This window comes from Paramormyrops kingsleyae, chromosome 16, assembly GCF_048594095.1.
Source record: "Paramormyrops kingsleyae isolate MSU_618 chromosome 16, PKINGS_0.4, whole genome shotgun sequence".
NCBI classification, from domain to species: Eukaryota; Metazoa; Chordata; class Actinopteri; order Osteoglossiformes; family Mormyridae; genus Paramormyrops; species Paramormyrops kingsleyae.
In genome coordinates, this window is record NC_132812.1 from 30,213,750 (window position 1) to 30,233,871 (window position 20,122).

General features: G+C 39.6%; 1 protein-coding gene across 2 annotated transcripts; it reads right to left on the reverse strand.

The window, feature by feature from the left end:
* Positions 1–219: 219 nt before the first annotated feature.
* On the reverse strand, positions 220–17,279 carry LOC111856284 (transmembrane protein 131-like). 2 transcript variants are annotated; one of them, XM_023836120.2, is made up of 38 exons: positions 17,109–17,279; positions 16,036–16,159; positions 15,806–15,922; positions 15,631–15,723; positions 14,842–14,919; positions 14,535–14,685; positions 14,391–14,447; positions 14,156–14,217; positions 13,970–14,072; positions 13,349–13,457; positions 12,491–12,644; positions 12,095–12,265; positions 11,683–11,793; positions 11,453–11,587; positions 11,175–11,279; positions 10,958–11,044; positions 10,303–10,455; positions 10,092–10,167; positions 9,883–9,997; positions 9,632–9,770; positions 9,358–9,467; positions 8,469–8,535; positions 8,030–8,181; positions 7,577–7,719; positions 6,940–7,123; positions 6,488–6,673; positions 6,058–6,216; positions 5,330–5,790; positions 4,372–4,448; positions 4,009–4,133; positions 3,798–3,916; positions 3,542–3,697; positions 3,299–3,446; positions 3,046–3,170; positions 2,864–2,963; positions 1,430–1,527; positions 1,115–1,266; positions 220–722 (listed from the first exon to the last, which is right to left on the reverse strand). In XM_023836120.2, exons 1-38 carry the CDS (start codon positions 17,243–17,245, stop codon positions 417–419), a joined length of 5,145 nt encoding a protein of 1,714 aa, XP_023691888.1. In that variant the 5' UTR covers positions 17,246–17,279; the 3' UTR covers positions 220–416. The 2 variants fall into 2 exon arrangements, with proteins under 2 accessions (XP_023691888.1, XP_023691887.1); XM_023836119.2 differs by having other exon boundaries at positions 15,595–15,723.
* Between the last annotated feature and the right edge of the window lie 2,843 nt (positions 17,280–20,122).

A 20,122-nucleotide genomic window follows, 5' to 3' on the forward strand; every position in this document is an offset into this window, starting at 1 on the left:
AGACCCTTATTTTGAAAATATTTATTTCACATATGTTACCGCATATTTCTGGGTATATGACATTAGTACCATCACACAGGGTTATGTGAAAAGTATATTTGAAATTGTAATATGAAATTTATATTACGTGACAGGTAAATCCAGAGCATGCATGGCCATATTTTGATTGGAGTAATATGTGCAGTCCACTTGAAAAATAAATAGCAGGACCACTATTAGTAGGCATTTGTCTGAAATCTTTTATTTTGATCTGGTGCCTCCAACAAGGTAAAATGTGTGGAAAATTTGAGTGAAATTGCAGGTTTTGACTTTGTTTTATTTCAACCATAATGGTGAGTTTATCACTCTGGATCATGTACAAACCCATAAGAGACAGTTGTACAGGTGTAATACCAAAAAGAAAAGACATGTATATCCTACTGTGTAAAATAATGACAGCACTCAGCAGTTGAAGTGCTGTTCCAAGGTTCAGAGGACCTCCTGTTTGGGGTTGGGCCCCACATGCCCCAGAGGCTGTAGGTCCCTCCAGTCTCGCTGTTGGCTGGTAGCCCTAGACATTGCGCAAGCCTCCCATTTTGGTGTTGGTTAGGGAAACTTCTGCTGGAGCTCCCACTGGGGTTGGGGAGAACTTCAGCGGCAGGTGTCGTGTAGGTGGGTGACCAGATGGATGTGCTGAATGGAGTGGTGGTGGACCATAGGTCTCTGCTAGTGCCTGAAACAGACTTGAGGAGCGGAATGGCCGGCCATGAGTTCAGGGTTCCAGAATTTCTTTTGCACGGTTTAACCATATTTTGACTGGTATGTAATTTTAATTACATAGACATGGAGTAGTACATTCTTAAATAACGAATTATTAAAATTAGAAAAAAAATGCACATTTTCATATTAGAATTCCATCCAGAAGCAGCCAGGAGTTTTAAATGGAAGGGACAGTTTGCTACACATACTAAGCACAAATAAATTTTCCCACAACCCTGCTGTTCTTTTCAGTCTCATTAAAGGATAATCTTCAAAACTATAATCTCTTTATATCATGGATAAAGTACATTCCCTATGGCTTTTAATACTTCCCTGGCATATCAACATGATTCTCAATATTGTGACTTCATCTTACTTCAGATGAGAATGATGGTGAGCTCGTAGTGATGGGCCAGGGATGCAGAGGGTCACTGCTGGAGGTTTCCCAGATTGAAGGGGACACAGCATTGAAGTCAGACCACTTCAGCTGATGTTCTTGGCTCTTGGAGAAGGGCATACCACTGAAGGCTAATAACAAGGAGTGAGACTTAACCATGTGAGATCTGGCTGGAAGAATCTTTTTGCCCATTCATAATAATCACAAAGGTAATATGAGAATTAAAACGAATGATTAAATAAACACAGCTAGCATCAGTTTCCATTATTCCTTTTGTGGGAACTTTTCACCCACCTCCAGAACCTTTAAATGTATCACTGGGCCCAAAAGTCAACTGTGAAGAATTTAAGTTGTTGCTATTACAGGGAGTGAATGGATTCCACAATCCAGCACTGTATGGAAAGAAAAACAAATGCAATCGTCATTCTTTATTCTTGCAGCTGTTTTCGTAGATGAACAATAGGAGAGGATGTTTCTGGGCTGTATGTTTAACGTTAAAGTTATTAGAAGAATGTTTCACGCAACATCCAGCACATTCACCACTTGTTTGCTTACTTTACATTTATTTATGCCAAATTAAATAAATAAATATTTACCTTATGTTTATAGCTAATACAGTGGTACCTCGGTTCTGGAACTTAATCCGTTCCGGACTCCGGATCGAATCCTAAAAAGTTCGAGTTCTGATCGATTTTTTCCCATAAGAAATAATGGAAAACCAATTACTTGGTTCCCGGCCCCCCAAAATTACACCTAAATATGTATTTTTTCTCTTTTTTTAGCATTTGAACACAAGATGAACAGGATAAAACAAGAAGAGCATTTTTTTCTTAATGGCTTCCAAAACGATAAAGATCTTATCCCAACATTACCCCCGTCCTGCCCCGATTGTCCGCTCCTTCCGTGTGCCACGCCCCCTCGTTAACCTCGTGTGGGATCCCCATGTGATCAGCTGTTTCTGGTTGTTGTCATTAGTCCTCTGTATTAAGTCCGCGTTTCAGTTTGTTTCCACAGTCCGATCATTGGGTGCATTCGACTTGCTTACAGCGCTGGCTTAAAGCAACGCATTCTGATCTTGACGCAATGCATTACGGTTAGATGCATTGCGACCTCTCACCCGGCTGCACAAACTGGAACGCCTCCGTGACGACACACCTTTGCCCTTATTGGCTGAAGAGTTTAGTTACACGCATGACGTTTGTATCCCAGGCAGTTCCGATGCGTAATCTGCTATTTCTCCCGAATATCACGTAAAGCAGTGAGAACTGGTTTCTAGTTAATTTACCTGGTAAAATATAGTTTAAATAAATTACATAAATGCTCTAATAGTACACGTAAGTTAGTGGTTTATTTATTGTTAGTTACTGTAATGTTGCGCTGCTTTATTTGGTTAATCGTCCAGTCTGTGAAGAAAATTCAAGTAAGAATTGCATTGTAGTATGACTCAGTTCCTGGCGCGTACAATTTATATTAGGTCGGCCTTGACGGTTCGACTTGTGATATTCAGATCGAGTTCTAGGTCAAACTGGTTTGTTCGACTTTCAAGAAATTCGAATTCTAGTGAGTTTGAAAACCGAGGTACCACTGTACCTAATTTTACTCCTGATAATGCTAAAGTTATAAATCAGTAAGAATAATTTTGTGTGTTGATGTAACAGCACTTGGAATTTTCCAGAACACAAATAGCTCTACTGCTCTGAAGCTCGGCAGGTCTATGCCTATTCTAACCTGTTGGGCCCGTAGCTCCAAATGGATTTGTCCGGAGGAAAGGACACGGCCCCCGAAATGTTGCCTTTTCTAGACGTCCCCATGACCGGACCGCTGCCACCTGAGAACAACATAATAGATGAGCTACTCCCACCCTGCTGGGACATTTTAAATGACTGGCCTCAAAAAAATGAATGACTTACCTGGACTTTTGTCATAATCTGCCGCCACAACAGTAGTGATGAGACTGACACATTTATCAGGTAAAGAGACGGATTTTGTCAACTTCTTGTTTGTGTTTCCAGGCTCTCTCTTAAATTGGGTGTTACTGTAAGCATAAACACATAGGATAACGTCTAGGAGAAAAACAATTATGAAGATTGCCTAAAATATCTAATATTATAACTTATAATGAAGACTATGTGTGCCACTGCTCAGTAATTCTGGGTAATTTACCGTGCTGTGCAGTCCACATTGCTATCTGTTCCATGGGCTATCAGGCTGAGGGAAGTGGCAGGAGGTGGACATGCTGTGGAAGTGGATCTTTTTATGAAAGTGTCTGCATTCATGGTTTGCATAGATAATTGGTAGAGGCCGTCATCACCTGAGAGCAAAGGCACAAAAGAAGCCTAATTGAGATGTGCTGAATTAAACATTTAAAATATGAAGTCTCTGAAACGGTATCTCGGAATTATTTACCACTGTTGACTGGCTGGACTGGGACAGAGTCCCACTCTGGAGGAAGGGAAGAATCACTTTCCTCCTCAGAACTGCTGATGTTTCCGGATTCTGCCACTGCATCAGCCTGCTTCTCAAGGGGGTGATGATGGCAGTGTTCTGTGTGCTCGCCGGACACTGGAGAGGACAATTCAAAGGGTCACACCTCAAATAGGCCTTGTAGCATTTAGGGACCAATATGGAAAATAACACAAAGTGCTTCTCCAGCGTCTCCCACCTGTCTCCGTATTCTTGATTTGGGGGCCCTTAGCTGGTGGAGGAGGCTTCAAGGTTTTTGCTTCTGACCGTTTGCGGCGTTTGATTTCGTGGGCAGTTAAGTATGGCAGCTCCAGCGAACTGGAGGATTGGAAAGGGAGGTTTTCTGTATGAGTCACAGGGGGTCACAGGGGGACTGTGGCTGTTCTGTTCAGATCCATGGCTGAACTTACTTGGAATTTATATCTGTAACGGCGTCTTTTGTGTCTGGCTTCTTTTTGTCAGATTTCGCGGGTGATGCTGCAGTTCCCTCCACCTTTTCCTTTTCTAGCATGAATGGCCTGGTTTTCATGACATCCTAGGCAACAAGAAGACAACATTATGTAGGTACTAGAAATGAAACAACCAGTTCAATAAGCTACACACACACACAGACACACACTTGAATGTCATGGGACTTTTAATAACCACCGTATCTCGGAACGCTTTGGTCCAGCTGACCCTGACCCCACTGAATCCAGGCCCGGCATGTTTGTGGAGGACGTGTCTTCATAGCTGCTCAGTGTGTTCTTTGACTTTTCCCCTTGAGGCCTTACCTTTGACTTCTGCTCTTTCTCCTTGGGCTGGTCTTGGACCTGGGGTTTATTCAGAATTTTCCGTTTTGTTCCAGAACCTTGAAGCAGAGAAACTATTTAATACCCGAAAGCTGCAGATGATGGTGGAACACCAAAGAAATAAAGAAATGAGTATTAATTCAAATAATTTTGATCTGAAAAGGAAACGTTTAAAAAAAATAATTTCACGGCTAAATTTCTTTACAATGAAACATGTTTTGCTGTACAGTCATGCACAATATTCACTATGCTGTACTTTTTATCGTTAATTAAGGTGTACCATGAAGCCTATATTATCTAGGTTTGTGTAAGTACACTCTATGATGTTCTCACAATGGCAGAATCAGCCAACGATGCATTTCTCATAGTATAAACCAGTATCACCGTTGTGTATCATCATTATCATGTATCATGGACTGTACACAGTTGTACATACTATACTTTTATATGGCTGGCAAGGCAGTAGGTTTGTTCATGCCAGAATCACCACAAACATTTTAGTAATGTGTGGCAAGGCAATAGGAATTTTTTCTCTCCGCTATAATCACCGTTGTATACACTATTGGCCAAAATTATGGAAACACTTCCAATTTTTAGAGATTACTTTGTTCAACTGTTGCTTCAGTTACTTATTTAATCAACCAATAAATGATATTTGTAACATTTTTTGATTGTTTATAAACATTATTGCCAAAATTTGTATAGTAACTTTTGTCAATAACGATAGGTGTTTCCATAATTTTGGCCAGTAGTATATGTGGCCCTTCGTTGACCTAAATCTCGTTATGTGGCATGTGACTTACTTGAAATGGTCTCCAGCATAAACAAGGAATGAAATGTTTGCCAAAATGTCACTTGAGGCTCAGTAAAGTCAGTAGTTATATATGTTTTTGCCATTTGTTATTATGGTTGTGCAGTTTCTTTTGTTTTCTATGGATACCTTTGCTTGGTGAAAGTAGGGCCTGCTGGTTTTGGAGCAGCTTAGTTGGAGAAGCATTCTGGCACCCTAGGTTCTTGTCCACAGCTCCGGCGAAGCTGGAGAAATCTGAGTTTGTTGAGCTTTGAGGTGTTTTGCCTTCAGCCTCAGCCCTAGTCTCAGGGACAGTCTTGGGGGTGTCTGCAGACTGGTCTTTGGAGAGCACTGCAGCCGTGGAGGTCTGCACGTCCAGGGAACTGGATGCCAGCTGCTGCTGCGCCGGCTGCGACTGCCTGGAGCTCCTGCTAAAACTCACTTTGGCTTTGTTAATAATCCTGGACCTCAGGCCATCCAGGTTGGAGTAGGTCTTGCTGGTGCTCTGGGTTTCTGACTGCGTGGTACATGGTGGGCCATTGATCCGCACTGAGGAAGTGCCAGGATTGTTCATTCCTTGTGTAGAATCGTGGTTTGTGTCGTCATTCAGGCTAGGAAAGAAATTATATGGCCTGTCTAAGATGGTAATGTGTTTTCAACAGGACAGTAATAATCCATATTCTAACTGCGTATGGTAATCATTTGGAATCGGTGCTGGGCTGGTTCTTGCTTGGTGCCTTCGACTGAATCACAGCCATGATGTACTGGAGTACAACCACACTCCTTCTCATATGTTATTGCTTAATTGAACTACACACTGAGCCGCACACCGCACAACAGGACACCACACAGCACAGTGTTTTAAAGACCTTACTTACTTGGCATCTGTTTGATTTTGCGCAGTTTCCCTGAGAATCGACGCTCTTTCTGCCTCTGATGGAGCATCAGATCCTTCACAACACAGTTGCCTCTTAAATGGTTCCCAGATTCCCTTGGCTTCAAGGTAGGCCATTGCCATCACTAGAAGGAACATGAAGCTGAAGACAAAGGACTTTTTTACCACTGTTGTCCTTCTACAAGGCATCAAGCAGGAGTGAATGCAACAGTTCAGTGAGAGAACTAATCCTTGTCATCCAAGACTTTCAGAAAAAGGATCAGAGCAAATGTAAAAATGTCTACCTACTTTGTATGAACATTTATATAGTTTGATTTAATCTTTGAGGTTAATTCAGTTCCCCAACATGACTAAGGCTTTCCCTTTGTATTACTGTTGCCATGGTTCCCTACCTAGCTCTTCTTTGTGTTTACCTTATGATGACAGAGATGCCTATGTAGAGTTCCAGCTCCCAGCTGGGCCTGGCCAGGTCTTCGCTGCAAGCCACCAGCATGTGATATGGGAGTGAGGCGTTCAATGTAAACAAAAACTCAGAGCCGCCAGCAGTCACCAGCCGCAGCCCCGCCGCTGATCGCGAGGCACTGAAATCGGGAGTGAACCTAGAGAAGAGTGATGGCAGGGCATGGCTTTGAGAAGGTTAAAAAATAGCACTGTGGTGTCTTGTGGCTTTTTTAAATTAGGGTGCAATGAGTGGCAATGTAAAGTGTATGACAGCTACAGAGTAGGTTTGAATGACGTTACGTGTAGTAAATACAGGTTTGACTGAACATATTAAAATCTCAATAATACATCAACATGTATTTGATTTTAAGACAGTTGACTTCCAGTGCTTTTAAGTAAACCAACAGTTTTTAAGTAAACTCACAATACAACAATGTCTTTTGACGCTTTTGGTTTAAGCGTAAATTCTTGGCAGTCGACGACTTTAAATCCATGTGCCGCACAAATATGGTTGTCGATTTCAGTAGATTTGATTGCGATTGTAACCTCCCCAGTGTTCTCAGCTTTAAATGTTTTTCGGAGTGTGAAATTTTGCTTGGGTTTCACCCCTGCAGTGAAGGACGAGAGTGAAGAAGAACAGTCAATGAAATATAACATCATGCAACAATGTAGCCCCAAATATATACATTTCTGCCACAATCTGACTATTTTTCTGCCTTCTTTGACTCTAATACTTTGACTTGATGACTTTATCAACCCAACCCTTTGTACCAGTTCTTCAAAACTACCATTCTTTCAACCAGCAGACTGAAAGAGTCTTGAGTTCCCACCGTCTCTGCCAGCCTATCCAGTCTTTGTAAGACCTGAACATTTACAGTCCTTTAACAGCAATTTTTTTCATTCTTTCTGCAATCATTTGGTGGCAAACACAAAGTGTTTATTACAATTTCTATGGTGCTTTTGCTGTAAAATGTGAACACGGTTTTCCATCAGTGTTCACACAATAAATGTTGAATGCTGATTCTTTGGCACCATCTCAGTGTTAAGTCATAATTACTCACTCTCTGTGCAGTGTTTCAGCAGAGACTCTGTAATCGTGAACTTTAGGTAGCTTTGAGTACCAGGAGATTTCCCACTGACTTTTAAATTCTCAGAGGCACCTCGGCCGTGTAACAGCACATGCTCCACCACAGTCAGGTTGTTCCTTCAAAAGAGCAAAGCCATTTACTTGCAGATTGAACTACACAAAACAATTATCTTTGTTGAGAAAGCTCAATTTTGTGTGCTGGTACGAAAGTAGCAATTGTATTTGCAATTATTCATAGGATTTAACATAAAACTTGATAACAGTAAATCAGCTTTTTCCCAAGTCTGATTATGCTGATATTATTATTAATCTATCTTACATAATAACTCAGGGTAGACTATACAGATTCCAGGCAATATCTTTAACTAGCATGTAGTCCAAATATAGAGTGTGAAAAAATGAATTAAAAATAACACTCTGAATGTACCTAATGATAAGAAGCGAAGTCACAGTGTGGTTGCTGACAGGAGTGAACTTCACATTAAAAGATCTGACTTCTCCTGGTAATAACATGGCGTTGCATACGAAAGGTTGTGCTGGGAATTCTTCAAATTCCTTGACAGTTTTGTTTAAGGATGTCTGGAAAAAAAATAAAGCACAAATTCTGGGTATAGTCATGTCTACTTTTCAGGATAAGAAAATAATTATTTGTGATGTTTTGCAATTTAAACTTACAGCCATGTCTACTTTTCCGGATAAAAAAATTATTATTATACTATGCTGCTTTTAAAATTCATTATGTATTTAATATTATAAGATACGCAGAAACGAATAGTGTTCTTAGAATATTCTTCTCCAAATCCTGCACTTTACACTAAGAAAATATGGAGTGAAGAGATCTGCATAAATGGTGCAGTTTTGCTTACTTGATTGCTCTGAACATGAAACTCTAGCGTGTTATTGCTGATGTGGGGAAACTTAATCCAGGTTGCCCTAAAAAATAGGACAAAATACAAATGTATTATTGTTATACATGTCTATTATTACAAAGTATTATATTATACAGTATTACAATCAGTATATAAAAGAGCACAGCTGTTTAAGTGCAACTGCATTTTGCACAACAGGAACAAGGAAACACAATTATATTCGCAAAACTGACATTTTCTGTTTGACTGGTTGTCTGTGGCCACTTCCTTAGGTGCCTGTGCATGTTAACATCAACAGCCTGCTCGCCATAACACTGAGTCATGTGACTAAAACCTAATATATAAAGCAAACGGAACAGCTCATGTGATCTTAGCGAAGGTAGTGTGACTGTTGGATCCAGGATATGGTGGTTTCAGTATCCATTATTTTTTTCACCAGGTCTGTTGTCTGATAGAACCACAAGGCATGTGATGTTATTTGTTACTGTGTGAAAAAAATAGCGAGAAACAGCTTTTGCGGAAAAAAATAGTAGTGACACTTCTTGGAAAAAAATACCGGAAAATAACTTTTGGTGGAAAATAATAATAATGTATCAACTTTCTGGGCTTCCATACCTGCTGATATTGTTATATTTTCTTTACTTTTCCTTCATATTCAGAATGGATAGGCAGTCAGTCTCACTCAAAAACACCAACATGGTGGAAATGTCATTGAATTATGGTGCACACTCTGTGAAAAGTGCTAGGAGGTCCATGGCACGTGTAGCCCTGACATCTCTGCACCACAGCAGGGAAACAAGCCTGTTCCTCAAAGTAGAACATGCCTTTTTATGACTAGTGCACCGTTGATGAGGCCAAAACCATTCAAGGGTCCCAAAATACTGACCTGTCAATTAGATTGTCTAGCATGTCAGAGGAGTTGGGATACAGCGTTAAGGGAAGAATCTGGATGTATAGTGGCACGTCTGCTGGGTTTTGTAAGACCAGTTCCTTAACCTGCGGACATATGAGAGTAATGTGCTAAGCAGCCCTGCAATGATTTCCATCCCAGATCTTTACATGGTGACACAACATAACACAAAACTACATGGTTACGCTAAGAAATTAGACATTTTCAGAACTGACAACGGGTCCGTAAGTGTGAAAGTGTTTCAACTTACAGAGGAGCTGTGGGTTTGGGTCAAGGGGAAAATGATCTCGCGTGAGGAGTTAATTATCGATGGCCACACCATCTGGGCTGTTACTTCAGTTTGCATGTTACTCTGAAGAGCAGTGCTCATCTCAAAGATGGCGTTCACCCTTCCAAACAAGATTTTTCAAAAGTCTAGTAAGTCTAGGTTGTTTCTTGCTGACAAGCTTGAGTGTTCATTGAGTAAATATTGAAACATTATAACTACTATAATCTACGTACTTGTCCCCAGAGTTTTCCATCACACTTCTCCATCTTTCAAGAAGTGTTTGGTGCAAGTCTGCATCTGAACTCCATAGGTCCTGCTGCATCTGCAGCCCATGTGATGTGGATTCCGCTGTAAAGGGAACAGTTCACAAAATCACTATGAATACGAACAAGCCACAGGCTCTGAACATCAGTAAAACAAGTGGCTGTTTAATTCTACTTACATTTAAGACGAAATGGTAGTCCAACATAACACTGATTCCCACACTCCAAACTGGCATCAAAATAAATGTTTGCTATCTAAAAAATTAAGAAACTATTAAGTAGAATATTACACATTCAGTTTTCAATAACTAATTATTAACATCCAATGACATTCTTCATTAAAGCCCGTTTGCCAAAGCAGTCTCCCAAAAGGGAGCTGAAATTAAGCACCTTTAACCTTTGTCTTGATCCCAGGTCCATCTTGCTTGTTTTTAACCTCCTGTGATAGAAGCGCGTATCATCAGTCACACGACGGATGTGTAGCTGTTTCACGCTCTGAGAGAAGCAGCTCACAATGCCTAAGCTTTGACGAACCACCTTTCCCTGGAATGGGAAACGAAATGACAGACCACGGAGGTGATATTTCCACCTGCGACATTCGGCACACAGTTTATGTGGCACGTATACCAGACCCATAATAAGAACTAGCTGGCATTTTCTAGCACCTTCAAATCTTAGATGTACAGCTCCTTTCTATCCTCATGAGACCCAAGGAAAAAAGTGTCCTTCAGTTTTAGGTTAATTGTGATTTTCTGTCTTTGGAGGAAATAAGACATCTTTTTCAAATTAATTTTTATTTTTAATTTCACAACATGTCCTCTTTAGTGTACAACAGGAATAAATATGTTTCCTTACATTAGTGAAAAGATATATGCAAAAACAAAATGTCCACTGCAATGGACATAAATGAATGGGTGGGGTCTCAGGAGGATATACAACCCATTGAGATTTACACTCTGTACAAATTATATGACTACAGAATCGTCTGATGAGTGTTTTAATGGGTGGTAGGGAAAATCCATGAGTGAGTGAAGTTTCTCCTTACCGGAAAGCATTTTGGTAGAATAATCTGCTTTGGTGAGCTAGTCAATGCTTCAACTGCTGTGTCAGCTTTCACTGGGATGGTTAATATCTGTACGGAAAAAGACAGCATATAAGTAGCTCTAACAGAATTACCCACAACAGATCATTGTGCCACAGGTAGGATAATAACTTATTATTAATAACTGTAGTATTAGTAGTAGCAAGGAATTACCACGCACTTCGTAATCAGATGTAATACGAATTGCTTCATCATATGTTCCTTTGAGTTCCTTTGCCTGTAGTGTGACGCGGAACAGAGCATAATATCCTGAAGATAATATCACCTGGCCAGAGACAAAAAAGCAATCAGACTGATTTCTTTGATCATTTCCAACTCTAAATACAGTTGCGTTCTTCAAAATGTAAGATATTGAACTAAATATAGTACACACTCATGTGCTGTATAAAGTCATAGGTTTATTGAATTTCAGAATTTTGTAAAGAACCCTAAACTTACAGTTTTCTGATATGATGCAGATGCATTTAGCAGAACTTTTGTCTTTGACAGTGCAGTTGTTTTATTCCCCGGTTCAGATCTTAACAGATCAATGGAAAATCTGTCCCCTGTGACCTTCCAGGACTTGATCTGCAGCTATAGAAGATGTGGTGACAGTCAGTGCCTGCACGATTAAGCTTGTGCACTCTGAGATATCAACAGAAATCAGCGAAGAATGAGAGTGCTTTTACCTCAGTTGGGTTATTATTGATAACTGCCAGCAAAATGCTGACAGTTTTATTAAGGTTGACCACACCAAAGTCCATCCAGTGCTGTTCCAGACTAGGAGGAAGAGCCAGGACCTGATGGACAGTGGACAAGGGGAAAGCGACAAAAAAAATGGCCAAATACTATTATTTACAAATTAATACAGGTAATATATACTTTTCTAAAGAGCATGTTACAGTAGATGCAATATGGGTCTTATCACATTTCATATTATTTAATAAAGTAGGGAGTGTCCAAGACGTAAAAAAGCTTACCGCACCAGTTAAAAAAAGGCTTCAGAGATGTGGAGGACAGGTGCAGGGAAGGCACTTGACTTACAAATAATGTTAAGTAATAACTGCTGTAAGAATTACTATGGCCTGCTTAGGGGCATACCTCTAGGAAGCCAGTGAAAGCCCTGACAGGTAGGTGAAACTCTGACACGTTGGTGATGAGTACAATGTTGCTGTCAATGTAAGTCGAGGTTTTCACAGGCCAGAAATGGAGATCCAAGAGGTAGTGTGACTCATGTGGAGGAATTAGAATCGGCTGGCTGAAGTTCTGCACCTAACAGCAACACAGACAGGTTACTCAACATTCTGGATATAAGAATTCATAGACTTCATGATCCATAGTCTTGACAGTGCAATGTGTCATTTACAGAAGAAATCACTTCTAATTTGATTATCCCCACATTCAGAAACAATAATTTGAATATAATATCCTTCCATCAATGACAATTCTCATCCACCCATCCCTCCACTTTTTTTTGATTAAGATCTTGTCACTAACATTGAACATTGTCTTGGCCTCTTTTGCCAGGGAAACATTATGGATTAGAACTGGGAAGTTGTAGGTGTTGGTTACAAGGATGGGTCTCTTCACTGGTTCGGTTAGACTGTCTCTTATGTGGAATAAAGTAGCTGTGCTGTCAAACCAGAGGTACCTGCATGGAAAGAAGGGGGGAAATGATCTAAATACGCATGGCTAAGTTCTGAAAGCCACATCTCAGAATAGTAATAATCCATAGCCAGATTACTTAAGATAGAAGTGAAGGTATAGTCACATACAGGAATGCTCAGTATAAATACTGTGACATTGTCATGTCCTGCCCGCCATACCCACCGGACCCTCCTCTCTCCTCCCTAGCATGACCCTAACAAGCCGCACCTGTTATTTGTTTGTCTTACCCAATCACTCCAAGCTGCCTCTCGTTAGCTCCCTTATTAATCTCATATATACATGCTTTCCAGTGCTGTGTTCCCCAGTCTAGTCATTGGGGTCGAATCTTCTTGTTGCCTGTGCCCTTCCTAGTTCTAGTCTTCCTGTTTCTGATCCAATGTGACCCTGTTTGTCTACCGTCCCTGTTCAGTTATTTCAATAAAACCCCTTTCTGCTTCACCAGCATGCCTGCCCTCGAGTCTTTCGTCCTTCAAGTTGTGACAGACATAATATTTGGCTTGCAGTTAGATGGAGGGGGTCTAATCAAACCAATGAGTTAGGTTCTTGATCTCCGAAAAGGAGATGAATGGGATATAATGGTAACAGAGGCAGAGAGGGGGTAGAACAAATTATATGACTACAGTTTTCAGTAATTCTGTAGTATTTTTCTTTGTGTTGCATTAGCTATAAGGTTAATGCATTACTTACCCATTGAAAACTTCAGCTTTGTATGGAATATCAAGATATGTGTAGCTTTCTTCATTTGTCTTTATTGTTATTTTACCAGACATTTGAGACCTTTTACGTACTTTTGATGCTGAAAAATAAATTTCCACATCATAAAATTCAGAATACTACACTGATATGTCGGCAGGTGCAATCACATTTTATTTAAATTTTCTTTTTGGGTGGTTTTGTTGACTTTGTGGAAATTCTGCAGAACAGTTTTTTTTTCAAACACTAAAATGGATTCAGAGTTTACACAAGTCATGCACCAAAAGGGATTCGCAGTCAGCATTTTTTTAAAAAAAACTGAATGGATTGGAGGAAAGGCAGAAACCTAGGGAGATTTGAAACCTATACAAATAGGCTCCACCAGTAAAGCTGAGTGTGGCTCAGACCTGACTTATGACAGATGAGAATGTTGAGAATGATATATAGCAAGAATTTGTAATAATAAACATCCACTTCCTAGGAAACCCAGTTCTATAGTTAGACACAGTCATTTTGTGGAAGCACCAAACCCATTACATTAATCCAGTTCTTTGACAAAAAAAAATGCTTCAAAACACATTGCAATCTTGATAATTTAATGATTCTACAACTTACCATGGAAACTAATAGTTGCAACTTTGATATTTTCTCCTGGTTTCACTTTGACTGGTTCAAAGTCTACTGTGAGGGCTTTGTTTGATGGCATAGGGTTAACACTCTGTAAATAAAAACAAAATGTTAGACTACTGAAGAAAGATCAACTAGACAATTATATATATATATCTAAAAAGGGATACCTACTTTAATTGGTACATCCTTTGTTCCTAAATTTATAAGGTATACGTTCATATGTTTTGAAGGATCTGCATAATAAATAAACACAAAAATAGGGAGAACAGAAGTCACATGCAAGAACATAAAGTTGTAGTCATGCACCTCATTTAGCTGCTGCCAAAGATACCCTGTATTTTTGACCATTGACTGTGTTCAGGAAGAAAGTTTTAGGAGAAGACATCTGTTTATAAGTTTGGCTTACCTTGTGATCTCAGTGTACCAAAATCCAGCATCTCTTTAGAAATGTACACACCAGGCACTATGGCAGAATAACAATCGTCAACATTGGCTGAAGAAGGCTTGCTCAACCTGATCATCACTGGGACACTGTGATCTGTACTGGTACCTGTAGGTATCACCATCTTCACTGGAAGGATGATATACTTCTCCTGGGTGGGAGACCGGGCTTTGATTCTGAGCAAACCTGTACGGTTGTTTTTGACCCTTGAGGTGATGCTGGTCTTCATTACCATTTTTTTCTCAACTGAAGGCATCTCCTGCATTAAGCGGACAAAACGTCAGGCAAGCCAGTATCCCGAGTTCACCACGTCAACTGAAAAAAGGAAGGGATGATTACTGCTGACCAAAATCATAGCCTATCTTGGAAAAATTTATTTCAAAAATCATAAAATGCATGCATGCTGGAGACCAACCCATAATGTCGTATCTTCTTTCTGACCGTTGGGCAGATCCAAGTAAAAGTCCTCTGACCTGGCATGCATTTGCCCCACCTGGAGGCAAGGAACCAGGCAGAGGCGTTTAAAAGTATTGTACTGTGGCATCTCACCAGAGAAGCTAAAAACTCCTCTGAATCATGCATTTTATTATTTTAGTTCATTAACCAGATTATTTATGTGTGATGAATAGTGATAGAAGATTAATTAAATATTCTGCCTGTATGTTGTAGCAGCCAATAGTGCAATAACATAATATTTTTTCCATTCTTAATGTAATAAAAGCCAATAATGCAATACTTTACCAATAATGTAATATTATTCCTCAGTCAAAAATGTATAAAATTATTGACCAGTTATTGGAATAGGACAAGACCGTTATTATATTATTGATATATTACACAAAGCATGGAAAAATCATTACGTTACTGGCAGTTACTACATAAACAGTACTTATAACATTATTGGCTGCTACATATGTGTATAAATAATGTACAACTGATGCTAGTGACTCCACACTACATTACAGCTTTGAGTACTTTACAGTATCTGCCATGAGGTGGACATAACTTACGCTAAAACTGAACTTTTTCCCACTTTTTGTTTAATATTTGAATGGATCCAACACAAAATGACACGCAACTGATGAGAAACCTTGCTGAGATCATGTTTGCTGGATAAATCAGACATAACAAAGAGCAGTGACACACATCCAGAGAGCAAGGATGGTACCTGCAATGCTTCTCTGCATGGATTCGGATTGTTTACCAGTGGTGAAAGGTTGCTGTTCAGCGTGTACGCTGCTCTGCACCCAGTGAAGGGTCGCAGTCTGTAAGGGTCGGGTACACCCACACCAAACACCTTCAAAAGGGACGTTGGTGAAAAGTGTGTTATCTCCGCAGCAGTTCTGTGGCATGAAATTTCGTGACCTTTCAGTACTTACCTGGTACGTGAAAATGCCATGGCGAGATGTATTAATGAAAAAGGTGTTTTCCACATTGCCTACGACTCGGGCTTGAAACACTACATCAAAAGATGTGTTTCCTTTTGGTGGAATTATCTGAATAAGGGAACATTATGTTATTTTTGGAGTAAAAAAAAAGGGACAGTATAGTTTTAATAAGCTGCAAAATTATTACAGTATTATAATAAAATAAGTGATCAAGTACTTACCCTGTTCTGAAAAAATGAAGTGTAAAAATGTGAAGTTGCTGCAGATATTGATATTAAAATGATAGTTTCTTCTGAACTTGGATTGTGTAAATAAACTTTTCTTATTTCTGGTATCGCAACAGCCCTGCACGGATATTAAAAACATGACAGAACACACGGCCATTACGGTTACTTCACCAGTACAATTTCCTAATGCTAAGTCTATTAAAAATTAATCAGCAAAAAAACGAAAAGCAAGGTTACTCGTAAGTATTATCCGGTCCAGTTGAAGTCTGTATAAAATCAGCTTGCAAACTATAAAGAAACCAAACTGTAGGTAGTCCACAGTTCCAATGCAGTGAGCCTAATGTGTACATGTTGACCATCACTAACTGTTTAGCATTTTACATTGGTACACTGGAAATAGCTGGAACGTACACCAAAGAACAGAAATGAATTCGTCTATTTAATGAATTATTCTGTTCCGATTTGAACTGGAATATAAGTAAACACTGAATAACAATCACAGAATAACAAACAAAATAGTTAGCCAGATTAATAATAAAATTTGTACATTTGTTGTAATGTAAAATTTGTACATTTGTAATAATGTAAATTTGAAATGTGATAGGAGCTATATTTCCTCATTAGAGCACATGCTCATTATAAAAGAATCCACCTGCACACCTGCCGCTGATTTGTTGTGCAGGTGTCGTAATGTCGTTCAGGTCACTCCCACTGACTGGAGCACACCCTTCTGATTCTGGATCACATTTAATCAAATAATGCATACTTTAAACTTTCAAATCTTGCAAACCTTCATAAAACCCCAAGTATGTAATTTTGTGTTGTCTGTGGTTTTTTTTTCACCTAAGTTTCCTTCTTCAAAGTAAAACATGGTGAAATTTCATAAACAAGTTTTTTCAGCTCTTTCAGATCCTTCAGACCTAAAAATTGACGAATAGCTAAAGTTATCTGAGATACTACCGTTGTATAAATGGTAAAATAAAATAACTTTATGAACTGTTGAAATAATAAAGACCTAAACACCAAGGAAGCGAGATGTTAAACAGAACATAGGGGGTAATACTTACTGTTCCTGGAAGTCCAGCATGGATGGCTGAAACTCGAGGGCTCTGTAGCCCGCCTGCATGGGTACGCCGTAAGAACCAGGTAGGCTGAGCAGACACCGTAGCGCGAAAAGCAGGGAGTACATGCTCCGTCTCCACATTTCCCATAACAACAATGTGTGCTTTGGGATCACAGGTCTGAACTTGAAGCAAAAGCACAGGGGAGTAACCGAACAGACCTGTCTGGCAACTACAGGTGTCTTATTGCAGTAAACCTGCTGTTCTCTGATCAGAGCTAACAGGTCAGTAAAAAATGAGCTCAGCAATAGAGTGGACTGCTGAAAGAGGTGCAGCGTGGGAACATTAAAAAGGGCTTTCCTGATTTTTTTTAGTCAGCTAGTGTAACCTATCAGTCAAACTCAACCAGTAACCCCCCAAACCCCCGTCTTACCGACCACAGCAAGCTGTACGCTGTCTGACCCTGTGCCTGGCACAGAAAGCAGAAACGCCACTTTTGGCCCTAATGCGCTGGCTGAAACTCCTGCAGTGGGACATGCTGCATGACCTGTTTCCCCCGATTCCTTATCAAACCTGCCAACTCTGGCCCTCGGATAGAATTTCACGCTACACCAAGCTTTGCAGAAGTATCAGTCAGCATGACAAAGGCTATTTGTAAATGAGTATTAGTGAGTAAAATGGTTATGTCTTGTACTATTGGTAAATTCTTTGTAAATGTATATGAAACTGTGAATGGAGAGACTGAAGTCAATATGGCTTCTAAAATGCAGCTGGGGTGGAAAAGCAGCATTTTATGGAGACAGTGTTGTAACTGTCTCCTCCAGCTTACCTGTTTCCCAGCTAGACTGTGGAATTTTATATTACTAAATATTTTTCGTTTACTTTGAATTTTTTATTTAATCTGACATTGTGTATATGTACTTTCCTATATAAAATTATGTATTGTATAATTCCTAGTGGCCAGCCTTAAATGTCTAAACATTTTCCAACATTGAAGAATACACTGAAAAATTATATGACAAAATGATTCTCTTGTAGCAGCGGGGTTTGGATCATGCCCCTGCTCTGCACATGTCCTGCAGGATTCCTCCTGAAGTCCAACAGGATTATTAGTGTCAAAAAAATGCTCATAGTGTATGATTGTGTGTGTGTGTGTGTGTGTGTGTGCGTGTGCCTTGCGATAAACTAGGATCCTTCCAGGATGTATCCCAGCTTTTCACCCTATGCTGTCTGGGACAGGAACCAAGTGGTCAACCAAGATAACTGAAATTATATGAATTATATAATTTAAAAAATGGTAATGGTGACTCACAACTGGAAATTGTACTTAGGAATGCTATTGTACTGGGTATTCTTTGACAAATTCACAGCCTAAAACCTGTTAATCATATCAGCTAACCTGACTAAAAATAAAAAAAAATAAAACGTCTATTATAGATCGGTGGATTTCACCTGTAATCTAGTAATGCAACCTTGTTTGCATTACATCACGCCCTAGTGCCTAGTGGGCGTGTCCAGCACGAACCACAGAGAATGTGTTGAAACACGCAGCTCAGACTGTCCAATCACCAGAGGCCACTTCACATAATCTTACTGAAACGAGGGTAAGGCGTCTCATTTGGTAAAACTTTATTGCCCGAGGAAGTTACTTAGAGGGGACAACAGTACTCAGAGTCTTAGATGTTGACACTGACTGATGAATGACCTGGCAGGATTAAAACCTTTCACACACAAAAAGGTAGTCCTTCTGCTTTTAACCATTCAAGTTCTGAAGTTGTTTACATATTTCATGTGTTTGCTCACAATGAACTAGCAAATCTGGCTAAGAATATAAGATATATTTTTGCCATTCCAATTCAGCTTATACTCTTGTTCCACATATTTGATGATTACGTCGAAAATATAAGTACCCTCTGTCCCGATGCCAGGGTCACTCTGCCAGTCCATTACGAGGTTCATTCCATTTCATGTATGTAAACTGGTACAGACTGACATCCTTGCCAGGTTGTTCCACGAACTTTTGCCTTATTCTCAAGGCACCCCCACAACCCTGTGTTAGATCACTGAGCAAAACATGGATCCATGGAACCTTCTACCTCTCTTTGCTTATTCTCACTCTAAAGAGAGCAGGATATTTATGTATTTTTAAATGAATTATAACATGTATTTTTTTTGTCAGTCAGTGCCCTTTATGAGTATAAGACTGGAAGGCTTGAATTTCTAGTAATAAAATTGAAACCAGCATTACTAAAGAAAATAGATCTGTAAATTTCTTCTTCTTATGCAAACTAAATGAGTAAGGCTCACTCTGGCTACAACTGCTGTATCCTTCTGCCTTTCTGCTGCTAAACTATGTTCAGACATCTATTCTCAAATATATAAAGGTAAAGAGACAGAAATGGCATTATTAATTCTCTCTGTCTACAAATAACCATTGATATGCATTATAAATTATAGCAGCACATTGCAGTGACACTCACACCCACAACAGAATCCCCATATTCAGTGTTTTGATATGGTCATGCAATAATACTCTCGAGTGCACGCATTGGCATTTACTTTTGTGTAGCCTTGAAAGAATCGTGACGGTGCCTCACCTACTGTAATGTTATAATTAAGTTCCCTGTTGGTAGGAGTCTAGCTGGACTGGCTGGAAGCATAGCTGTTGAGATGATGTAATCTTCAGACACACATACACGTAGAACCAGTTGGATGAAAAGACAGCTATTTATACATTTCATTTCAGTGTGGCATTGTTGTGATACCTCACTTATAGTTAAACGCTTTATTGCCTGATTAACAAATTATTATTAATATGTAAAAATGGCTCCAGTTTCACTGCATTTTAATAATACTGTTTATTCAAAATTGGTTAGAAATCTGTCTATTTCCACTAAGGATAAAAGTGACTAACTGTGCCGCTAATTTGTCAAATCCAGTGCACTGTATACTTTTCACACAGACTCATCCAGGACGTCCTCTTTGAATGTGGCTGAGGTGCATAACATCTTTACACTGGC